The sequence below is a fragment of the Artemia sp. Qi Xiang Cuo genome, chromosome 4, assembly GCF_049724085.1.
Source record: "Artemia sp. Qi Xiang Cuo chromosome 4, ASM4972408v1, whole genome shotgun sequence".
NCBI lineage: Eukaryota > Metazoa > Arthropoda > Branchiopoda > Anostraca > Artemiidae > Artemia > Artemia sp. Qi Xiang Cuo.
In genome coordinates this window covers 3,534,221-3,558,779 of record NC_142797.1, presented here as the reverse complement: position 1 = coordinate 3,558,779, position 24,559 = coordinate 3,534,221, and the positions used below count along the sequence as shown (strand labels likewise).

Sequence of the window (24,559 nt, the reverse complement as noted above, 5' to 3'; positions counted from 1 at the left end):
GGTTAGTTTTAATTTATAGTTTTAGTTTAGTTTTAGTTTAGATTTATAGTTTAGAGTTTTAGTTTAGAGTTTTAATTTAGAGTTTTTGTTAAGAGTTTTTGTTTAGAGTTTTAGTTCAGAGTTTTAGTCTCGATATCTATTTTTGAGTTTTAGGTAAGAGTTTTTGTTCAGGGTTTTATCTTAAAGCTTCAGTTTAGATTTTCTGTTTAGTTTTATTTTAGAGTTTTAGTTTAGTTTTAGTATAGAATTTTAGGTCAAAGTTTTAGCGTATATTTTTTCTTTAGTTTTATTTTAGATTATCATTTTAGAATAATATTTTAGATTATGAGTTTATTATTAGTTTAGAGTTTCAGTTTAGAGTTTTAGCTTAGAGATTAGTTTAGAGTTTTATTTTAGATTTTTAGTTTAGAGTTTAAGTTCAGATTTTTTCTTTAGTGCTTTAGTTTAGAGTTTTAGTTTACTTTCAGTTTAGAGTTTTGGTTTAGTTTTTAGGTTAGACATTTAGTTTCGAGTTTTAGTCTAGAATTTTAGGTTAGAGTCATAGTTTAGAGTTTTATTTTGAAGTCATAGTTTTGATTTGTAGTTCAAAGTTTGTTATTTAGTTTTAGATTAGAGTTTTAGTTTAGAGTTTTAGTATAGAGTTTTAGTTCAGGTTCTTAGTTTAGAGCTTTAGTTTGGTTTTAGTTTAGAGTTCAAGTTTTGAGTTTTGGTTTAGCTTTAGTTTAGAGCTTTAGTTTAGAGTTTTAGTTTAGAATTTTAGTTTAGAATTTTATTTTAGAGTTTTCGTTTAGAATTTTTGGTTAGAATTTTAGTTTAATTTATAGTTTTAGTTTAGTTTTAGTTTATAATTTTAGTTTAGAGCTTTAGTTTAGAGCTTCAGTTTAGAGTTTTATTTTAGAGTTTTCTTTTAGTTTTATTTTAGAGTTTTAGTTTAGAGTTCTAGTTTAGTTTAGAGTTTTATTTTGGAGTTTTAGTTTAGAGTTTTAGTTTATTTTTAGTTTAGAGTTTTAGTTTAGATTTTTAGTATAGAGATTTAGTTTAGTGTTTTAGATTGAGATTCTATTTCATAGTCTTAGTTTAGATTTTTTGTTTATTTTTAGCTTAGACTATTTTAGTTTAGAGTTTAGAGTTTTAGTTTAGAGTTTTAGTTTAGAGTTTTAGTTTTGAGTTTTAGCTTAGAGTTTTAGTTTAGGTTTTTAGTTTAGAGTTTTATTAAAGAGTTTTATTTCAGAATTTTATTTTAGAGTTTTAGTTTAGTTTTATTTTAGAGTTTTAGTGTAGAATTTAAATTGGGTTTTTAGTTTAGAATTTTTGGTAAGAAGATGGCAAAGTCCATTGAAGAAAATGTCTTTAAATCCCTGCTTACTACTGTTACAAAGAGTATTCAGTCACAAGTTCAATCCCTTGGTCTGCCAATGAAAGGTGACAAAGTTGACCTTAATTTGGCAGTAAAGGACCTGATGTCAGGCTCCATCCAGGAAGACATTAAACAGATGGTTATTACACATCTTCAAGCAATGGACTTTTCTGGTAAAATTGCAGACATTGAAAAAAAGCTTGCTGATCATGTTGCTGCTCAAACTGATCAACTTAAGCAGCAAGAATTCAAAAAATCAACTCATTGTATTTGGATTACCTGAGGATAGTACATTTGACAACCCTGAACCTAAGTTTTTGTCACTTTGCCAAGATAAGTTTCCTGGCATTAGTCTTTTGAACAGTGACATTGTGTTTGTGAAACGTATTGGAAAACGAGTTGGTAATAAAAATCTACCAGTTATTTTTGAGTGCTGCAACCTGAGAGCACGTTTCTTGCTCCTCAAAAATAAAAAGGACTTGAAAGGATCTGGAGTGATAATGAATGAGCCTTTATTTAAACCTAGGCTTACCTTAATTTCACAAGCTAAAGCTCATTGTGGCATGAATAATGCATGGGCTGTGAATGGTCATATTTTTGTTAAAACTGGAAGTAGGGTACTCAAAATATCATCCATTTGTGACATTAATGCCCTTCCTGTTTTGCAAGAATCTTTTGCCAGTATTGTTTCAGAATGTCTAGTGCTGCTTAACATAACTCTTCTCTTTACAACAATATTTCATCTGCTTAGTTATTTTTTTGCCAACTTTTCTTTTTTTTTTCTTTGGCTTGTTCTTTTTCCCTTGTCATCAAAATTATTACATGCAGTTTGTTTTTTTAACTTATTTTCCATGCTGTATTCTTGCTTTCCACACTAATTTAGCTTTATCTGTTTCACCACTTTTCCTAATATTGGATAATGAAAATGAATGATGCTCAGGATTCTTTTTCTTTCCTAACATAACTTTCTCTTCTAGATTCAGTGTGTTTTGATTCACCTTTTGTTTCTAGTGATGATAGTGAAAATGATCCTCTGTTAAAATCTCTTCAACAGTCTGATTGTTGTTACCATTCTTATCAATATTACTTTGAAAAGTGCTGCCCTCAATGTCTTCTGTTAAAAACTTTAATGTGTTTACTTTGAACATGCAAGGCTTAAGGTACAAATGGGATAATTTTCTGAAATATATTGATGGTATCAACTACCCTTATGATGTAGTAGGTCTCACAGAGACCTGGCTGTCTTCATGTGATGATAAGTCTGTGTATGACATACCAGGTTTTACTGCATACCACTCAACTAGATCTCTAACCAAGTGCTCTGGTGGTATATCCCTTTCTGTCAGAAGTAATCTTAATGTTGTGAGACGTTCAGATCTTGAGAAGATTTTTGATCCAGTCATAAATAATAGAAGTGTGCATGCTTTGATTGTTGACCTGTCATGTGATATAGTATGTTGTGAAACTATTTGCTTATTTTATAAGCCTTCACCTGTCCCAATAGCAACATTTTCTTAATTATATGATGAAATGTGCTCAATTGGTAAGCTCGGTTCAAGAAATGTTCTTAGAATTAGAGATTTTAACTGCATTTTATTGAATATATGGTGCTATAATGAGTTTGGCGATTTTTTTGAATCTATTTCTTCCTCTCGCCTTCTTCCTTGCATTTTCTTTCCTACTCGTGTTGGTCCAGTTAGATCTTCTGCAACTCTGATTGACAACGTTTTTCTGTCTTCTAAAAATGATATTAAATTTTCCTCTGGTATTATCTTCTCTAATCTTTCTGACCATTTTCCAATTTATTGTTCTGTTCCCAAATTAAAAATGCTGAGCCAAGAGGATACCAGAGGTGAGTCTTATTCAAGAGTTTATAGTCAGAGCAATGTTCATAACCTTATGTCTGATCTTAGTGCTTGTGATTGGTGTTCAGTAATGAATTCTGATGATGTTAATAGGGCTTCAGACTCATTAATAAGTTGGCTGACAACACTAAATGAAAAAATTTTTCCCCTAGTAAAATCTTCAAGTAAATATAAACCCAAGATGCCTTGCGTGTCTCCTAGTCTTGTGAGATCAACAATGCAGAAGTCAGAGCTTTTTAAGCTGACTTGCAAAAGCCTTGATCCTGATGATTTATCAAAGTATAAGCATTATAAGAATGTATTAACCTCAAGAATTAGACTAGCTAAGAAGAATTATTTTTTGTTGAAAATTTAGGAATGCAAAGGTAATCTAAAGAAAGTCTGGAGTGTAGTTAATGAAGCTTTATCTCGTAGGAAACAATCAAAGAAACACCCTACTGCCTACAAGAATGCAGATAGTTCAACTATTGAAAAAGCAGCAATACCTAGTGTCTTCAACTCTTACTTTACCACCCTACCAACTGTTAAGACCCCCTCCTTTCCTAAACTAGGTAAATCTTAACCAGCTGAGAGAAGTATTTTTCTATCTCCTTGTACAAGCATAGAGATCTGTGATTTTATTTCTTCTTTAAGTAGTAGTAACATAGCTGATGCGCTTGGACTAACAAACCATGTGCTTAAGTCTGTTTCTTCTTATGTTGTTGAACCTCTTACCCATATTTTTAATCTATCTATTTCAAAAGGTGAATGCCATGATTCGTTTAAAATTGCAAAGTACTCCCTCTTTTTAAGAAGGGTGACCCCAGCTTAGTGTCAAATTATAGACCTATATCAATTCTCCCAATTTTCTTGAAATTATTTGAAAAAGTTGTGCATAAGAGGCTTTTTTCATTCATGTCTACTGGTGCTTAAATTGGAAGCGGTTCTGTTCTGTCTGATCACCAGTATGGCTTCCGACCTTAATTCTCTACTGCATGTGCTCTAGTTGACGTTACAGAATTTGTGCGTGTTAACATAGACAAGGGTCGTTGTGTTCTAGGACTATTTCTTGATTTTTATAAAGCTTTCAACATGGTAGATCATTTTGTCTTACTGGGAAAACTGTCTCTACATGGAGTTAGGGGAATTGCCTTTGAATGGTTTAAATCTTACCTGTCTAATAGATCTCAGTTTGTGTGTTATGATGGAAAATGTTCTGATCTAGCTTCGGTTTCCAAAGGGGTACCTTAAGGCTTAGTTTTGGGACCACTCCTCTTTCTTATTTATATTAATAATCTTCCTCCATCTCCCAACCTTGATACCCACACTGTTTTGTTTGCAGACGATAGTAATTTTTTTTGGTTTCTAATGATCTGCCATCTGCTGTTGCTAAGGCTCAGCTTCTGCTCAACCATGTGCGTGATTGGTGTGAACAGAACGGGATGCTGTTGAATAGCTCTATGAGTAGTATTATTCATTTTCAAACCCCATACCACATGTCTGAACCTTCTCCAACAATTTTTGTTTTTATGGTACTGATATAATTCCCCAGTGCTCTTGTGTTAAACTTCTTGGTGTGCATGTTGATTGTTTTCTTTCTTTCAAAACTCATATTTCCTATACACATTCTATAATTTCTCGTCAAGTGTCTATGCTTTATCGTGTCAATCAATTTCTTCCTTCCGATGTAATGCTTTCTCTTTAGTATGCAATTTTCCTTCCTTATCTTTCTTATTGCTGCACTGTACGGGGCAATACTAACTATTCTTCCCTTCGGCAACTCCGAACAGCACAGAACAGAGCGGTGAAGGCAACTTTTCGCCTACCCCGACTCTATCCCACAGCTGATCTTTACAGTGATACAGGTCTAGATGCCTCAGCTGTGGTTATCAAGCAGAACCTAAAACTAGCTCATCGAGCCTTCAATTTCTCGCTTCCTCCAAACATCTTATCCTACTTTGATCTAGCATCAAAACGTAAGTGCCAGACTTTGCTTCGGAGCTCTGTTCACCAATTACGACTGCCTAAAAGGGTATCCTCAGCAGCTCAGAGGTCGCCAATTTATAGAGCAATTGCTCTTTGGAACTCTATTCCCAGTGAACTTTCTCTTATCAAAAACTCTTCTTCCCTTTGCAGAAAAATATTCTCTACGGCTTGAAGTAATTTCGTTTTTTTCTTTATTTATTTATTCATTTTGCTTTATCTATTTATTCCGCTTTACTTTATATAGTTTTTTTTTCTTTTCTCCTCTCTTATTATGTTGAATGAGATTTGAACCCCGTTGTTTAATAATATTATTAATGGTTTGGATTTTTAATAAATTACAGGACATTTTAAGTTGGGATAAAATTAAGTCAAAGGTTATTGTGTAGCAGTTGTTTCTTTTTTGTTGTTGTTTTTTTGTTGATTTTTCACGCATTGTGTTTATATTTTTGAGATATGGTTGCATTTTTTTCCCTTCCCTGATTTTTTTTGTGTGGATTTTGTGATTGATACGAGGTCCTCTACAAGCTATGCTTCTTGGGACCTCTAGCGCTCAAGTGTATTTATGTATTTATTGTAGTATCTGATAAATTGAATTGAATTGAAATTGAATAAAGATTATATGCCATGTTTAAGACATGAAAAAGAAAAGTTAAAAAATCAGTCTAAAAAATTTCAGAATCAAAAATGATTTAAGATTTGCCTCAAGGGCTAAGCTCGCAAACTACCCGAAGATAGTTTCTATGCACTTTTTAGTTTTCTTATTGCCCTTTACCGTCCCCTGAATGTCCAATTTCTACAAAATTTCACGGATTGAAATTAAAAGTTCAAGATTAGGCAGTAGGGAGGGTTATTTTGTAAAACCAAAGATGATATACGATATAAAAACACATATAACATAGTTTAAATATAAATTCAATTGGTTTGATCGGAAATATTACAATTTTTGGAGATCGAAATATGTTTGATTAACCATCAAAAGAATATGTCTGTCTACCATGCATCCCAAATCACTGTGGTATGCATATTCTCAGAATGATGCCAAAAAGGGTGCTCGGAAACAGATCACTGATTTAATTGAGAAACCGATTGCGCAAATATCTTGTTACGATGTAGTGACGCTTAACATCAATTTGCCAAAGTCCCGGAAACAAAGCATGGATTGCCTTAGAATATATTTCTAAAGACATAATGTTTTCAATGTCTTGCTGGCTCAGTCGAGTAACGTATCGTTATTTTACCATAGGAAACCATGGGTCTCGCGTTCGATTCCTACATCAAACATAAGTTTCATAAAATCAATGGGAAGTTTCTTAGAAGCTAAAAAACGTGTCGTTGGAAAAGAAAGCATGTCACCATCTATAATTTTAGTTAACAATAACACTATCTACGAATTAGGTTATGTAGATGGCAGCATTAGGGGAATTGTTGTTAAACCTTCTTCATGACCTTAAGCCGCTTAAGAAGAATAAAGTAAGCCCTATGGAGCCGCTATTAAAAGGGTACCGCTCGGAATATAGTGCCTCTTGTATGTTGGGCTGCTCGAAATATAGAGCCACTTTTATGGTGGGACGCTCGAAATGTACGGCTGCTTGTAAGATGCGTCGTTCGGAATGTCGAGCCATTTTTATGATGGACTGTTCGGAATGCAGGGTCGATTGTCAAAGCGGGAGTACGATAAGACCAGATGTGTGCATTTGGAATGTTATAGGGCACTGCTTGTCAAAGCGGAAGTTGAGATAAGAACGGAGGTGTGCGCTCAAAACGTTAGGTCATGTGTCTGGTCGTAATTATGAGATTTGTGTGTCGTAGGAATGTTTGCCTATGTGCGTCGTTATGGGAATTGACACAATACTACTATCAATTCCCCAAACACAACCAATAAAAATTTTGAGATAGCTATTTTGTTTAGCATAGTTTGAAAATTGATTTAACTATGTTCTTGGGCAAGACAACCCCCCCCCCCCAACTGGCCTCGGGGCAAGGGCTGTGAGATTTGAAAAATCCCCCATTTTTTATATATAATATTTGCTACTGAGAAAGGTGGTCATATTGAATTTTAGTGTCCAAAAAGACAAAGGGAATTCAAGTGAACCTTTCAGAGAGAGTTTAGGGAAGTTTTGAACAAAATCAAAACACGTTCTGTGAATTCGGGTTGTAAGAAGGACGTAGCTGAAAAATTATTGAGTGTATTAACTTGGAACTATCAGAAAATGATAAAGGGAATGAACAATCTACCAAAAAGGCAATATGTGCACGCTACTATTACCACTACTACTACTACTATAACTACCACGACTACTACTACTACTACCACTATTACAACTGCTACTACTGTTACCACTACAATTAATGGTCTACCTGTAGCGAGTACTACGAAGGTTGAGATTTTTGAAGTAAGAGTTTGAAGAAAGGTTGAGGGGAAATTTAAAGTAAATAAATAAAAATACTATCAAGGAGGCACACTTGTGCCTCTATAAAGAGGCGACCCACCACAATGTTAAGCGATTTCAGGTCCTAGAGGTCGCAGAGAGACGGCGGTAATTGCATTTTGTAGCCCAAGCTCAAACTAAGAAACTTGCAAAATTTCATCCTCCTCCGACTTTATCTTCATGGGGTAAACTGGGCCGGAAGTTTGGACCCTCCCACCACAGCCCCCTTTAACGTTGTCCGATTGGGCTGAAATTTAGAGGTTAAGCTTTCCTAGGGCCCGGGAGCTTATCCTCGAAATTTCAGCTCAATCCGATCACTCCTTCCCTGTTTTCAAAAAACCAAATATAGCCACTTAAAATTCATTTCTTTTTTTTTTCTTAGCCACGCCTAGAGGCCACAGTTGGCAACGGATCCAGTTGAATGAGGACTCATTCGAAGCAGAATTCGACCTGTTAGGGCCTTTTGATATTTTCAGACCGAAAAAATTATCCCCCGAATTTACATTTACGAAAAACCTCGTTTTCCTATATTAGCCCATGTTAATTTTTCCCTCCACAACCCCCCTTTAACGTTGTCTGATCGGGCTGAAATTTAGAGGATAAGCTTTCCTGGGGCCTGGGAGCTTATCGTCGAAATTTCAGCTCAATCTGATCACTCCTTCCCTGTTTTCCAAAAACCACATATCAAGATTTTTGGGAATTTGCTTGCGTCGAAAATACCTTCTAATTGCTAAACAACAATTATTGTGTTTGTATAGTCCAGCGGCTGAGACTTTAGACTTTCAGGCGGAAAACTCGGGTTCGATTCACCATCAGAGCAATTTTTTTATATACTTTGAAAAGAAACTCAGTTTCTTTTTTAAATTATTTGAAAAAAATTACGTTTTCTAAAGAGTTAAAGAGGCTGAGTTACAAGGTCGACCCTTAAAACGTACAGGGATTAGGAGGCACAGTTGGGGGGCTGTTAAAGAGGCTGAGTCACAAGTTCGAACCTTAAAACGTACAGGGATTAGGAGGCACCCTGTACGACGTGATTTGAGTATTCAGGAATTAAAAGCCTTAACACAAGAATGTTCAAGAGCGGGGGTTTGGGGGCGGAAGCCCCCAACTTTAACTCCTGACACGATCAGCTAACAGTTAGTCAAGCAATAATAATAAATAAACTGTACAAAAACGTGCAGAAATTATTTGAAAAAAACTACGTTTTCTAAAGAGTTAAAGAGGCTGAGTTACAAGGTCGAACCTTAAAACGTACAGGGATTAGGAGGCATAGTTGAGGGGCTACCACCCCCAAACCCCTGCTTTCGCAGCCTTTAAATATAAAAAAAATTTCTTTAAACTGAAAGTAAGGAGCGACATTAAAACTTAAAAAGAACAGAAATTATTCCGTATATGAAAGAGGCTGTGCCATCCTCAACGCCTCGCTCTTTACGCTAAAGTTTTTATTGTTTAAAAAAAGAGTTGTGAGAAAGTCAAACTTTAGCGTAAAGAGCGAGGCGTTGAGGATGGCACAGCCTCTTTCATATACGGAATAATTTCTGTTCTTTTTAAGTTTTAATGTCGCTCCTTACTTTCAGTTTAAAGAAATTTTTTTTATATTTAAAGGCTGCGAAAGCGGGGGTTTGGGGGTGGTAGCCCCAACTGTGCCTCCTAATCCCTGTACGTTTTAAGGTTCGACCTTGTAACTCAGCCTCTTTAACTCTTTAGAAAACGTAGTTTTTTTCAAATAATGTGTATATATATCTTTAAAAGAGCGCATTAGCAAAATCTTTGGAAGTACTTACCGTACCAAGCTAATACTTTTAATGTATCATGTGAGGATGTTCAGCTGACCAAAAGGCAATATGTATCTACTACCTCTGCTATTGATACTGCAGCTACTACTCTTACAACTAATGCTAATACAACACTAATACTTGTATCACTGCTCCTACTACTACTACTAATACTATGGTATTAGCATTGCCACCGCTAATGGTACGAAGGTGAAAATTTGAGAGATTACTTAGGAAAAATTTGAACCAGATCTAGATTAACAATCTGCGTGCAGATAGTCAAAAGGGCTAATCTCAGGAATGAATTAGGGTATTAAGCTGGAACTTTGAGGGGATGCTTAAAAGGGAAGATCAATTGACAAAAAGGTAGCTTTTGCACGCTACTATTGATGCTTATATTACTGGACTTTATCAATATTTTCCTAGACTCCAGTCAGTTGAGGCTTAAAACAACGTTTGTATTGAGCGTGTTAGCTTTGTGCGTTACTTATGAATTATCATTGATGAAAGCCTGTCATTCAAGCACCATATTAGCCATCTTTAGTTGAAATTAAACAGAAACGTTGGAATGATGCGTGACCTGAAGTTTATTTTACCTTATAAGGCATTGAGGTCCTTCTATTTTAGCATAGTACATTCTTGCCTTAATTATGGCCCACTCGTTTATTCGAATATATTTAGGAGCCACTTACTGCCACTCCAGAGACAACAGAATAAAGTGTTATGAGTACTAAAAGAATATGTTCCATCTTCTGTTTCATTACTAAAGAACTCAAGTACTCTGAATAAGTATGATATATTGAATATCCTCCCATTTAACCAGTTTGTAATTTTTCAGTCAGTTCTGTTTATTGTTCAGTATCGTAAGAAGCAGTGCCTTCGTATTTTTATAAATCTAAGCTGTTACAGGTATTGGATGAGATGGTGGTCCAGGAGGCGGTGGATGGCCCGTCAGCCACTAATTAATTAATTAAATTAATAATTAATTAATTAAATCCGAGAGATCGCGTTTGACTAAGAAATAGTTTATTTACAGTATGGGATAAGTCTGGTAAAAATTGTAATCTATCTCTTTCCCAATCAACACTAAAAAATAAATTAAGGAATTCCTAATGAAGATGAAATATGTTAATAAGTATGTTTATGTGGACATATGTGTATTTGTATATTGATATAAATATGTGTATGTGCTTGTATATATATATATATATATATATATATATATATCTGTATGCCTCCTTTTGTATGGCTTGTTTGGGGAGGAGTTGGTCCCTTTTCTTATGTTGATGAGTTGAATAAAGTTAGTAATTTTTTTTTTTTTTTTTTTTTTTATTTTTTTTTTTTTTTTTTTTTGGTGGGTTTAGGAATCTGGAAAGTTGAGTTACCTATTGTTTTGTATTTAATTTTTACGGCTATTATGAAGCAGAAAATTAGCAATTTTGGTTAAATTTATATGTATGGAATATTAGTAGAGGTATGATTAATTTAAATTTATGTGTTGTATGTTTCTGTTCCCGACTCTGTCGAGTTTTCTGTCTGTTGGATATTTAATATGTTGTCTAAATATGCTATTAATAATAAGCCTTGAACCTTAGCTGCAACTACTGCTGCTAAGCTATTACTACTACTATTGTTACTGCTAATACTACTACTACTACTATTATAACTACTGCTATTACTCCAACTACTACTTCTATTGTAACTACTACTAAGGTTAAGAATGTTAAAATGAAAATTTTAGGAGATCTTGAGGGAGAAGTTGAACTAAATTAAAAAAAATTATGAACATGCAGGTTATCGAAAGGGCATATCAAAAATATTATAGTAACGGCTAATTCTATTAAATTGAAACTTCCATTAGTTGAGAAGGATTTTTAACTGACCAAAAGACAATATGTTAATAGTACTGCTGCTGCTAGTACTACTACTATTACTTTTAATACTACTACTAGCCCTACAACTAGAACTACTAGTGCTCCTATTAATGGTGTGACTCCCATTAAAACTGACTAAGGGTTTGAAGGTAAAATTTGCAGAGAATATTAAGGGGGAGAAGTTGAAATGAATAACAACACACCGTTGGCATGTAGATTGTCAAAAGGCCGTATCATTAATATATTAAAAACGGCTTGGTGTGTAAAATTTAAACTTACAGAGTTGGTTTTGGGGATGTTAAAATAACCATAAAACAAAACTTACATCTTGCTACTACTACTATTTTTACTACTACTACTAATGCTACTACTATTACCACTGGTAATACTACAAGGCCTACTGCTTCTAAAGCTAAGAGCAGTAAGGTGAAAATTTTCATTGTTCAAAAAAAATAGAGTTGTGAGAAAGTCAAAATTTAGCGTAAAGAGCGAGGTGTTGAGGAAGGGACAGCCCCTTTCATATACGGAATAATTTCTGTTCGTTTTAGGTTTTAATGTCGCTCCTTACTTTCAGTTAAAAAAACTTGTTTTTTTTTATTTAATTTTTGAACATTTTTGAATAAATGCAGGTTTTGATCTTGGCTCACCGTACATGAAAAATTAAAACAAAATTTTCTTATTAATTTAATTTTATTTGGTTAAATGGCTTTCTCGAAAGTTGTTTCATTTTATTTACGAACGTTTTTATTAATAGTAAATATACGTAACTTATGAATTAACTTTCGCAACGAACTTCTATATTCATATATTTTTAATAAGTATATTGGGGGTTTCGCCCCCTATTCAATACCTTGCTCTTTAAGCGAAAGTTCGAATTTTGTTCCAATTCTTTAAAAATTACCCCTTAATCACAAAGGCCGTTACTTAGAATAAATAGCTCTTATGAAAGTACTAAAAAATCTTTGGCTTAAAAAGCGAGGTATTGACTAGGGGGTGAACCCAATCTTATATGTAATATTTTCTGTTCGTTTAAAGTTTTGATGTTGCTGCTGTTGCAGCTGAAAAACTTGTTTTTTTTTATATTTAATTTCTGATCTTTTTTTAAATAATGCTAGGAAGTCCGGCGTCCCTCATAGCAATGTCCCTTCCCCCATGAAAACTTCCCTCATGGAAAGATCCTCCTATATAACCCCCGCCCCCCCCCCCCCCAATACCAGGAAAATCTCCCCTGATAACGTCTGTATACTTCCCAATAACCAATACTACATGTTAACATTGGGTAAAGTTCATAACTTTCAGCCCTCTCCCCGGGAACTTCGGAGGATTAAGCCATCCTAAAAGACATACTTATAATATTTTCCAACATGCTGAACAAAATGGCTATCTCAAAATTTTGATCAGGTGACTTTGGGAAACAAATGAGCGTGGGAGGGGGCCTAGTTGCCCTCCATTTTTTTGGTCACTTAAAAAGGGCACTAGAACTTTTAACTTCCAATCCAATGAGCCCTCCCACGAAATTCTAGGACCACTGGGTCGATACGATCACCCCTGGAAAAAATAAAAATAAATAAACACGCACCCGTGATCTTTCTTCTGGCAAAAAATGCAAAATTCCACGTTTTTGTAGATAGGAGCTTGAAACCTCTAAAGTAGGGTTCTCTGATACGCGGAATATGATGGTGTGATTTTCATTAAGGTTCTAAAACTTTTAGGGGGTCTTTCTCCCTTTTTTCGAAAATCAGCCAAATTTTTTCAGGTGCGTAACTTTTGATAGGTAAGATTAAACTTGATGAAACTTGTGATTAAACTTGTGTTGACGAGTGATATCTCAGACCATTTTCCTTTTTTTGCACTTATGATTTTGCCGATGCGTTGCCAAGGAGGAACCAACTAGCTGGATCTTCCTCTTTAAAAATAAATGATCAGGGTTTGCATCTTCTTAGTTCACGGTTGGCAGGCTGTTTGTGGAGTATTTCTGAAAATGAATCTGACATAGATTCTTTGTTTAATTCTTTGTATGATTCTTTGAAAGAAGTTACCTTGGATCCATGTGTTGCGCCCCAGTAGAATCCGGCATCGAAAAGAACAACCCCTTTGAATCCTTGGATGGCTTCGGGACTCCTTAAAAGTTGGACGAAGAAAAATAATCTTTGGAAGGCTTACAGGTCATCTAAGCCATCTTCTCTTGATTTTCGAATTCAACTTTTCAAAGCTTATAGAAGAGTTTTAATTTTGCTTTGCCGAAAGGCCAAATCTTTATTAAATTACAGAAAATTCTCTGAGTGTGGTAAAGACATTAGGAAGACATGGCAAGTAATAAATTCTGTTATCCGGTCACCTTCTCTACCTCCTTCTACCCCTTCAAATATTGTGATGGAAGGCGAAAATGTAGAGGGTGACCTAAAAGTTCAAGATGCGTTTACTTCTTATTTAGCTAATATCGGCAAAACTACAGCCTCTTCTGTAAGTCCTTCTTCTTCTCTACTTGACTTTAAGTCTTACCTTGGACCACCTTGTCTTAAATCAATGGCATTTCAGCCTGCATCTGAAGCTGAAATAGCCAGAGTTGTCAATGGTTTGAGGGGTTCTTCATCTGTTCGCCCAGACCGTATTCCGACTAAGGTTGTAAAGTGCATTCTTCCTGTCATCGTTTCTACTCTTACGAGACTTGTCAATCTTTCCGTTGAAAATGGTGTTTTCACAAGTGCTTTAAAGCATGCTCGCTTTATTATTCTTTTTAAAGGTGGATCAAGGAATGATCCTGCAAATTATCGTCCCATATCCCTCTTATCAGTGTTTAGTTAAATATTTGAAAAAGCTAAGCTTTCTCGACTTCTTAATTTTCTTCATTCTAAAGACTTCTTTTTATGGTTTTCAGTTAGGTTTTAGGGCGAAGTACTCAACTGAGCATGCATTTGCAAATCTTTTAAATTATTTATATTCAGTTCTTGACTCTGGTCTGATACCTGCTGCTCTTTTTCTCCATGTACGAAAAGCAGTCGACTCATTAACACACAAGATTCTTCTTTGGAAACTGTCCCATATTGTTGTAGCTTGTTTCTTGGTTTCTCTCATATTTATCTGGTCAAGTCATCTCGGTTGATCCGCACTTTTCTAACCCATTGAGAATAGAGTTTGACGTTCTACAGGGATCTGTTATTGGGCCGATACTCTTTTTAATCTACGTCAATGACCTTATTAATGCGGTTCATAATTTAAAACCTACCATTTGCTGTCGTCTTTGTCAACCAGCACCGGTCACTAATTGTGACAGGAGCTCGTCCCTACTGGATGCACTTATTTCTATAGCTGATGACAGTACTCTTGGCACAGCTGGAAGAACTGAGTCTGATCTTCGTTCAAAGACAAATTTCCTTTTTGAAAGAGTTATCCAGTGGTTTGATGTAAATTATCTTGCCTTAAATGTCGGGAAATCATTCTTTCTCATTTTCTAGAGAGTTTTAAACGCTTGCCCTGACTTAAATGAAATACACGTATCAAGAGGTTCTTTAAGCAGACCTAAGGAGCGTTACGTTCGATTCCTAGGCATATTGATTGACGAAAATCTTTCCTTCAAGCATTCTATTGACCTGATTAAAATGAAAGTCTCCAGGAGTCTTGGAATCTTTAGAAAGCTCAAACAAATATTTCCAGGATCGATTCTTAGAATCTTGTTTTACAGCCTAATTCAGTCTTATGCTTCATATTGTTCCGTTATTTGGATGTCAACTTTTCCCTCGTCTCTGATACCACTTTCAAAACTTTATGATAAAGCAAGGACTCTTATTAAGTAAACTAACCGATCTTCACTTAAACCCTTGCTTGATTTAAAATCTCTCTCTTTTCTTTCTTGTTCTTCTTTCATCTTTTTACAGTTGCACGGGCTATCTTCCTGCTGCTCTATGTAATAATATATCTTTTGTTTCTGATCAATCGACTTATCATCTCCGCACTTCAAGCAATTTACAGATTCTTCGTACTCCATCTGTGAGGTCTGACTTCAACCCACTGACAACTTGCAACAGGATTTGGAACACGTTCCCTGTGTCTGCACGAAGCACTCGTTTGATACGTTCAAAAATTATGTTAGAGATTTTCTAGCTAGAAATTAAGCTTTTTTCCAGTTCCCCTTGGAGTTGATGTCTCTGGATAGAGTTGGATATTTATTTGAGTTGGTGAATTCATATGTTATCCTCTGTCTAGCTTGTCATTCTGGGGATTATTAAGGTGGGCTACTGCATTTTTTTTTATTTATTTTTTTTTTGTGTTGGTATTTTTTTTCTCCCCTGTTCTTTCCCGGCCATGGAGCCTTATGGGGGAGATTTTGCTGATTGTTTATGATTTTTATTTTTAAATAAAGAACTCACTCACTCACTACACCTTTTGCTCCTAATATTACTTTCGTTAGGGTATAGGATATATGGTATTCACTATGCCCTAGAACAGGGTGTAAAATAGGATATGACTAGGCCCAATAGCCCATCCAACCTTCCATCGCCAGAATATAGTTTCATGTGACCGTGTCAGCTTACGAATGTATCAGTAAACCGAATTTTTGTAACAACCATTGAATAATTTGGTCTCCAAAGGGTATAAAAAGGTCACTTAGTATTACCCTACTTTTAGTGAAAGAACTAGGCTACTAAAATTTAGTGTCATGCAGAGCACTTAGAACTTGTACATAATATAAATAAGAATTCTGTTCATAAGGAACTTGCCAAAATGAGTTATTTGATTGAAATGAGTTGCAAAATTTTCTTACGCAAATTCCAGATACAATGTTTTTTGCAACTATTGTTCCTGTAATATTTGAACTTCGACATGATTAAGCAGTTTATTTCTTAGAACTCCCTGTTGCACAAAAAATATATATGGAATTTGTATTGTGATAACAATACCGCAATAGAAGTGTTTTTTTTTTCTACTATGTAAATATTATTGTGCGTTAGTAACATTTAATAGAAATGAGTAGCAAATTTTTATTACGCAAATTCAAACTGTAATGTTTTTTTTTTCATCGATGTTCCTGTAATATTTGGGCTTCAACGTGATTTGGCAATTTATTTTTTATGCTTCCGAATCGTATGAAAAAAGAGGACTTCTGCTTTGATACTAATTATACAATGAAAATTAGTTTTACTATTGGTTGCATTACGAAATTTCAAACAAGGATTTTCTTTGCAATTATTGTTCCTATTATACTTGAAGTTTACCATGATTCATGAATTTGTTTTATAAGCCACTGAATTATATGAAGATGGTTACATGCATTATTATACTATCTTGACAAAGAAAGTAGTTTTTTGCACTACATAAATACTATTGTATAATACTAATACTAAATAATATTAATTAAAACAAACTTTTTTTTAACTGAAAGTAAGGGGCAACATTAAAACTTGAAACGAACAGAAATTATTCCGTATATGAAAGGGGCTGTCCCCTCCTCAGCGCCTCGCTCTTTACGCTAAAGTTCTTATTGTTTTAAAAAATAGCGTTGAGAGAAAGAGTCAAACTTTAGCGTAAAGAGCTATTCTGTAAATAATTCTGTAAATAATTTCTGTTCGTTTTAAGTTTTAATATTACACCTTACTTTCAGTTAAAAAAAACTTGTTTTTTTTATTTAATTTTTTATTGTTTTTGAATTAATGCAGGTTTTGATTTTGGCTCACCGTACATGAATACTTAAAACAAAATTTGCATATTAATTTTACTTTTATTTGGTTAAAAGGCATTCTTGAAAGTTGTTAAATTTTATTTACGAACATTTTTATTAGTAATAAATATACGTAACTTACGAATAAACTTCAGTAACGAACTTCTATATTCATATATTTTTAATCAGGTCAAATCAGATCAAGAAAATACTGGACCTTTATGGACTTTCAGAGATGTAGAATGAAGGAAAAGGCCCTATGGGTGAAACCGTGTCAGTATGGAAGGAATTCCAGCGAACCCTAAATGACCAAGAAATCCAGGAGTGGCAAGCTCATAAGGACCAATCTATGGCTTTGAGGTTTTACTCCCAAGCCAAAGACGGTTGGGGGAGGAGGTTTATCTTAAATTTGGGTTGAATAAAGAGGATTTGAAGAATTTGTTGTTGGTAAGAGGGGATAGTTTGAATTTAGGTGAGAGAAGGAAATTTTTGGGAAAGTTTAGGCTGGCGGCTGGCCCTTATTTCTGCCCAATGTGTGGATTGGTGAACGAAAACTTACTTCATTTTGTATCCGAGTGTAAAGAGCTGTCTGAGTAGCGGAATGAATGTTTCGGACGAGTGTTTGGGAGCGAATGCTGGTTAATAGAGCGGATGGCTGAGAGGAACGCATGTGCTATTAAACAGTTGTGTAAGTTTCTTCGTTTAGGGACTAAATATAGGGAATAATGTTTGAGGGGATAGCCTGATACTATTTTTATGATTTGAATTTTATTATATGGTGTTTGTTGGTTAAAAGTCGAACCTTGGTGTGTTTCTTTTTTGTCGTTTTGTTGTTCTTTTTCTTTTTTCCCCTTTTGATTTTTACTATCTGAGGTCTTATTTGGTTACTGAGTCTTGGTGTATAGATAGTATTATATATTCCTATGGCCCATAGGCTTTTTGCAATAAATCCTATCATATCTTATATTTTTAATACGTATATTAGGGGGTTCTCCCCTTAGTCAATACCTCGCTCTTTACGCTAAAGTTCGAATTTTGTTCCAATTCTTTAAAAATGAACCCTTAATCACAAAGGCCGTTAATTAGAATAAATAGCTCTTATGAAAGTACTAAGAAATCTTTGGACTTTGTTTTAAGGAGCACAGGACAGGCAATGGGAGACCACGAAAAAGAATGGGAAGGAAAAAGTCTCCTGGACTTGGATTATGCTGATGATTTAAACATCCTAGATGAATGTGAGAGCAAAATGAATGAAGTTTTAGAGATTTTGCGAGTTCAGGGTGCTAGAACAGGTTTGAAAATTAATGTTAGGAAAACCAAGTCACTAAGGCTAGGAATAAGTGAAGATGAAAAGGTGACGTTGGGTAATGAAAAGATTGATCAGGTGGGTAGCTTCACTTACCTTAGTAGTATTATTAGTAAAGACGGTGGGAGCACTGAAGATATTAAAAATAGAATAGCCAAGGCTCAGGGTGTTTTTCACAGTTAAAAAAAATTCTGCAAGAACAGGAAAATAAGTCTGCAAACCAAGATTAGAATATTAGAAGCTACAATGATGACCGTGATCAAATATGACTCTAAAGCATCGGCGCTCCAAAAAGCGGATGAAGATTTGCTTGATGTTTTCCAGAAAAATTGTTTAAGGATTGTTCTGGGTACCCGGCTGACTGACCGTATTTAAAATAATAGGCTATACGAAAAGTGTGGTTCAATACCGCTCTCTAGGGCTATAATGAAAGCAAGGTTGAGGTGGCTAGGGCACGTTTTGCGGATGAAGGATGACAGATTGCCGAAGATTGTTCTTTTCGGCCAACCATCTAGGGCTAAGTGGAAAGCAGGTTGTCCCCGTCTGGGGTGGAAGGACGTCATAAAGAAAGATTTAAAGGAAATGGGAACTTCGTCGGCGGGTGTAAAAAGGGAGGTTTTGAATAGATTGGGGTGGAGGAGAAGCGTGCGTAGCTGTGTTGGCCTCTAGCAGCTTGTTGCTGCGGTGAGTTGTTAGTAGTAGTAGTAGTAGTAGTAGTAATTTGGCGCCCGCTTTATAGCAATGTCCCGTCCCCGTGAAAATTTCCTCCTTGGGAAGATCCTCCAACATAACCCCCGACCCTCCCCACTACCAGAAAAAATCCCTCCTAAAAACGTCTGTATACTTCCCAATAATCAATACTATATGTAAACATTGGGTAAAGTTCATAACTTTTAGCCCTCCCCCTGGGGGCTCTGGGGAATTAAGTCATCTAAAAAGAAATATTATTATATTTTCGAACATGTTGAACAAAATGGCTATCTCAAAATTTTGATCGGGTGACTTTGGGAAAAAATTGAGCGTGGGAGGGGGCCTAGTTGCCCTCCATTTTTTGGTCACTTAGAAAGAGCACTAGAACTTTTAATTTTCGTTTCAATGAGCCCTCCCAAAATATTCTAGGACCACTGGGTCGATACGATCACCTCTGGGATAAAAACAAACAAACAAATCCTTTTGTAAGCAATGGGATAGAGTTTATACACTTGCGTTAGATTTTGCGGCGGCGTATGATTCAATTATCCATTCTCGAGCTATGACTGCGCTTCTGAAGAATAATGTCCCACTACCAGTAGTTTTGGTTTTAAAAAAGTGGTATGGCTCCTCTCGTATTCGTATTAAGTGGAAGAATCAGTTTAGTGATTATAATGTTAAGTTATGTAGGGGGCTGAGACAAGGAAGCATTATTTCTCCTTTGATTTTCAATATTACTGTTTAGGGCTATTTGATCAAATTCAGTTGACTTTTATTTATGGTAAAGGTTATGTTCTGTCGTGGATTGCTTACGCAGATGATATACTCCTTTTGAGTCGATCGCTTCAGTCACTTCAACAAAATGTAGATTTTTTAGCAAAGGTTTTTAATGAGCATGAACTTCGTTTTCACCCTGAAAAGTGTCAGTTTTTAATTCTTGGTCCTAAGGCTAATGATCTCGTTAATTCAGAAATTTCTGTTCGTATTTATGACAGTATTTTAAAACCTTTGGAATCTTTTTTATATCTTGGTGTGCCTTATCGACCAACTTTAGCTCTATGCGGTGCTTCTATTTCTAAAGCAGTTAAAAGTAGAATAGCGTCTAGTTTCGGGGCAGTAATTTGTCTTCGCGATCTTCTTTCTCGGAAATCACTGGCTCGGGTATATAATACAGTCGCTTTGCCTCAAATTTTAGTTTTTTTTATCGCTTCTCCCGTTTTTTAGAATTAGTAATATTGCGCATGTAAAAACAACATTTTTATATTTTGCTAAGTTCCTTTGCCGCTTTTCTAAATCTGATTCAAATACTTTTTTAATGAATACATATAAAATAAAAAACCCTGTTGATGTTTTGGAGAAAAAGCAAAAGAAATTTTTATCCAAATGAAATGTTTTTTTCTCATAATTTATATAGAGCTGCGCACGAAGCTTAATTTATTTTATTTGATTTAATTTTTGAATGAAGTGTTAATTTGTGAAGTGTTAATTTAAGTGTTAAATTATTATCTATTGAATGAAGTGTTAATTTGTATGGTAATTTTGATTGAAGGCCTTTGCGCACTTGTTGTGATATAGTTTAAAGTAATTTTATGGCCTGTTGATTAGCAGTTATTATTTTTATTTATTTTTTTTACTCTTCGTATTCGGCGGAAATAAAAAGTTTGAATTGAATTTCAATTGAATTGAACTAAACACGCATCCGTTATCTTTGTTCTGGCCAAAAATACAAAATTCCAGATTTTGACAGATAGGAGCTTGAAACCTCTACAGTAGGATTCTGTGATACGCTGAATCTGATGGTGTCATTTTCATTAAGGTTCTATAGATTTTAAGGGATGTTTCTCCCTTTTTTCAAAAATCAGGCAAATTTTCTCAAGCGCATAACTTTTGATTCGACAAGACTAAACTTGATGAAAATTATATATTTGAAATCAGCATTAAAATCTCATTCTTGTTATGTATCTTTTGGTATCAAAATTCCGGTTTTTAGAGTTTCGGTTAATATTCAACCGGGTCGCTCCTTACTGGTTACCACGAACTGTTTGACTATTGTGTATAATAGCGCAGCTATTAATGTGTTTCACAGTGCTAGCATTTATAAGACGTGTAATGGTTTAATTTTGACAGTTATGAAGAAACTGCTACTACCACTACTGTAACTTTGATTGTGACTACTTTCTAGTGCGACTGTGACTACATGTGACTGTGACTGCTGCTACTTGTGACTGTGAATACTTGTGACTACTTGCGATTACAGCTGTGACTACTTGCGAGTGCGATTACGTGTAACTGTAACCACTTGTAATAGCGATTGCAACTACTTTCAATTGTAACATTGACTACTTGCGACTGAGACTACGACCAAATGTGACTGTGACTGCCACTACATACATCTACAGTTGCGACTTATTGCAACCATAAGCTTTCTAAAGTGCATTGCGACACTTCCGCTTTACTGCAAACCAAATATGTTTAAAAAAAATTTTGTAGCATTGAAGTATTATAAAAATGATGTTAAATAAAATCTTGAATTGCTGATATTTCTAAGACATAATTTCATATTAGTTTATTTTCAGTAGTTCTTTCCAGTGATCTTGCATATTGTAATTATCTTTTAATTTTATTTTTTTGTTAATATTCTTAAAAATAAAGGAAACTGACACTCCCTAACAATCCGAGAGTTTTAAATCGACCTTACAGACCGTTGTCAAGACATTTCAGATATGTAATTTTGATAAAAGAGGATACATACAATGTCTTTTAATTTATCTCTGCTCCCAAGTCAAAATTATATGGTCATTTGGCAAATCCTAAAAATGTACCGATAGAGGAAATTATTTCAAAGATTGAGACAGGGATTCATAAGTGTCCAAAAGATATAAATAATATAGATGACTTAAGACTAGGGATCCTGAATATTTTAACAAATTTTGGTAGTTATAAAAAAAAACCTTAAGAACAAAGATATACAAGTTTTAAAAGATTTAAAAAAAGATGATTCTCTAATAATAACGAAAGCGGATAAGACCAAAACGGTATTAATCCTAGAAAAAGATGATTATGATAGTAAAATAGAAACAATTCTGAAGGATACTTCAACATATAAAAAACTTAACTCAGATCCATCTGAATTGTATGTTACAAAATTAAGAAAGGACTTAGAAGACCTTAAAACAAATGGAAGTATTACACCACAGATGTATTACAAGTTCTTTCCGAGGGTATCAGTCAGCCCAAGAATATATGGTTTGCCAAAAATACATAACATAGGTATCCCTTTAAGACCTATAGTTTCAACAACCAATTCACCAACGGTAAAAATCGAGAAATGGGTAGCAATGACACTTAAACCTTTATTATATCTCCAAGATTCGTATATAAAAAACTCGGAATTCTTAAAAGATAAACTTATAAGTGTAGAAATATCAGAAGAATCTAGATTGTTTAGTTTTGATATAAAATCAATGTGTACGTATATTCCTATTGATAAATCGTTTAGTATTTTATCCAAAAAACTCGAAGAACATAAAAATGAGATAGAATAATTATCTTCGGGAATCGAACTGGAAACTATATTAAATTTAGTTAAAATAACTAGCAGGTATACTACCATAATTATTTCACGTTTAGAGATAATTTTTACCATCAAATAAGGGGATTGGAAATGGGAGGGCCTTTAGGTCCGTTGTTAGGAAATATTTATGTAGAGGATGTAGAAACTTTAGCTATAGAAACATATTTTTTAAAACTTAAATTTTGGGGCAGAAATATGGATGATATTTTAGTTATTTGGAATTATGGGGAATCACAAAATGAAGGTTTTTTGGAACATTTAAATAATTTGGGAGGAGAATTAATTTTTACAATTGGAAAAGAAACAGAGAATAAGTTACCGTTTCTAGATATTTTGATCCATAGAAATAATAACGAACTAGCGTTTTCAATTTACCGTAAACCGACTAATAACAACCTGTTACTTGTCTTTCGCATCAAATCATCCGATCCAGGTAAAATGGGGTGTGGTTATTTCTTTAGTTGATAGGGTATTAAAATTAGCATCACCAGAACACATAAGCAATTAACTAATTTTCATTAAAGATATTCTAGTAGGTAATGGGGTCCGGGGTAACCGACGAACAACCAATCTTGAATGATAATAATGCGATTTTACATGCTACCGCGTCCGGGGCAGCCGACAATCCTAGGCCTAGGACGACCCCCACTCGGGGTGAAAATCCACACGGTTGATCTGTTCTGACAAAAACCACCCTACCCTTTGGTATGCTAAACATCCGAACACATGCCAAACCGGAAAAACTGGATCTTGCCCTTAGAAAACTACAGAGATACAATTGCGATGTTATCGGCCTCTCGGAGATTCACCTCCCCTGAACGAGTGAGGAAAACATCTCTGGAGCCTCCCTCTTGTTGTCCGGCCGCAAGGACGGAGTTCATCGACAAGGTGTAGGATTCTTCGTATCATCAACTGCCAAAAAATCTATAATCTCCTTCACCCCAGTCTCAGAAAGAATAGCCGTCTTACGACTAAAGGGAGCTGCCAAGAATATCTCTGTCGTCCAAGTCTATGCCCCAGACTCCGCCAGAAGTGAGGAAGAATGCGATGAATTCTATTTCACACTACAAAGTGTCATTGACCAAATCCATAAAAAAGACGTACTGATTGTCATGGGGGACTTTAACACTATAGTAGGTATAGATAATACCGGCCGATCCGATATAATGGGGACTTTTGGTCACGGAAAACTCAATGCGAGAGGGGAACGATTGCGCGACTTCTGCCGAGAAAACGAGTTATTCTTAACGAACACAATTTTCAAACACCGCCATCGACGTAAAGTGACCTGGAGATCCCCAGCCGGTAAAACCGAGAACATGATTGATTATATCCTGATATCGAAGCGCTGGAAGTCTTCCGTACTAGACATAGTAGCATTACCTGGAGCTGACTTCGACTCTGACCACACTCTCCTGATGTCAAGGTTCAAGCTAAGAATGAGAAAATTGCAAAAAGCAACAAAAACCCCAAGATTCCGGCTGGATCTGCTGCGGGATCCCGCAAAAAGGCAGGCCTACACTTCCACTCTATCTGAAAAATTCCGAGAGATCCTGAAAAATCATTCTCCCTTGACCACTGCTAATGAGATAGACTCCCTGACCGAGCAGGCTACATCAGCAATCATAGAGACAGCGAATGACGTCCTTGGAAGAAAAACTCCAAATGAAAAACCATGGATTGCAGATGAGATCATTGCACTATGCGAAGATAAGCGACTTTTTTGCAATAAATCCGACCGTCAGAGTTGGGATACTGATAAGCTCCTCAGGAGAAGAGTAGAGCGAGAGATCAGAAAGGCACTACGTAACCACCTGCGGAAGAAATACGAAGACTGCGAAATACTGTCCAAGAACGGGGAATAGCGGAGCAGTTTTCAGAATGGTACGCGACTTATGCCAGAAAAAAGAGCCGCAAACATCATTGATCATGGACAAAGACGGAAATGAGATCTACGATTCAAAGATGAAACTTGAAAGATGGAAAGAATACTTTAACGATAAACTGAATCCCCCAGTAGCTGCGGGTCCTAAAATACTAACCCGCTTCCCCAAACCCGACCAAGAAC

At 35.2% G+C, this 24,559-nt stretch overlaps 1 protein-coding gene across 1 annotated transcript; it reads left to right on the top strand.

Moving 5' to 3' along the window:
* Positions 1-23,657: 23,657 nt before the first annotated feature.
* Positions 23,658-24,356, top strand: LOC148952690 (uncharacterized). Its single transcript, XM_089087342.1, has one exon. It carries the CDS (start codon positions 23,658-23,660, stop codon positions 24,354-24,356), a length of 699 nt encoding a protein of 232 aa, XP_088943468.1.
* The last annotated feature ends 203 nt before the right edge of the window (positions 24,357-24,559 follow it).